We start from the raw sequence: 964 nt of genomic DNA on the forward strand, positions 1-964 counted from the left end.
GTATTTGGCAGAAGTAAAGGCAAGGGAAGGCCCCCCCCCCCGACTGACAGGCAGGTTGTGTCAGTATGTGTTCCTACTGTAAGAATCAGTTCCTGACTTTGAGTTCTGGACCTAAAGGTTCCTCATCCACTAAAAAGCTACCTAGAGATGCTGCAACAGGTTGGAGCTGGACAGGCTGCTCTATATCCTGTATCCTGCATGTGCAAGGCAGTAGATTAATCTTCATAGAAGCAAAATAGTTTTTCTCCCCATTAAAACCAAATTAAGTGTGTGTTGGTCTAGTCAGCAACGATTGAAATAACTTTTGAGATTTTCTTGATTAAATTATTTGATGCATTTAGTATTTTGTCTCTCATCCACTCACTTCTTCAGCCCATTGAGATTGTACCTGGGCTCAGCTAGTCACTGCTTTCTCCGGTCTCCTCTGCGTTCTTAGTTTACCTGAGGCTGTGTCCTTGTGGCAGCTCAAGTGACTTTATTTTGTTGGCTGAGTGTTCAACTGTGCATTTCTTTTTTTCTTCTTCTAGAACGATATAATCCTCCGTCAAAAACATCCAACGGTCATCAATCCAAATCGTAAGTGGCTGTTGAGAAAACTTCTCTAAACAATAGTCTTAATTTCGAGAGATCTTCAACTAGACCCTGTCAGTTTGTGCACGGACTCTTCAGCGTACTTCTTGACTGGCAGAAAAAGGGGATCCTCTTTAAGCAGCTGTTTTCTGGGTCAGTGGACCAAATATGGGACACTGGAGCGAGTCACAAATACCCCGCGCTGCCTTTCTGTTCCCCTGGTTTCTTGTCAGTTGTCAGGATAGGTGTGCAAGAGTTTGGACCTTGAACTGGCTTGGAACCAGCGAGGTATCAGCAGATAAGAGCGGGCAGGATGGGACAGGACTTATCAGACATGTGCATTCAGAGCTGTTGGCTGGAAGCAGCTGGCAGCAGTTGCACAAACAGGGTGGGG

At 45.3% G+C, this 964-nt stretch overlaps 1 protein-coding gene across 1 annotated transcript in view; it reads left to right on the forward strand.

Annotated features, from left to right (window-relative positions):
- The window catches only part of AFF4 (AF4/FMR2 family, member 4), a 29,221-nt gene that overhangs the window by 10,692 nt on the left and 17,565 nt on the right, over positions 1 to 964 (forward strand). The window contains exon 7 of the mRNA XM_010145770.1: positions 528 to 576. Coding sequence (XP_010144072.1) covers positions 528 to 576 — 49 coding nt within the window. The remainder of the gene's footprint in view (positions 1 to 527; positions 577 to 964) is intronic.

The sequence above is a fragment of the Buceros rhinoceros genome, unplaced genomic scaffold (assembly GCF_000710305.1).
Source record: "Buceros rhinoceros silvestris isolate BGI_N320 unplaced genomic scaffold, ASM71030v1 scaffold14111, whole genome shotgun sequence".
NCBI classification, from domain to species: Eukaryota; Metazoa; Chordata; class Aves; order Bucerotiformes; family Bucerotidae; genus Buceros; species Buceros rhinoceros.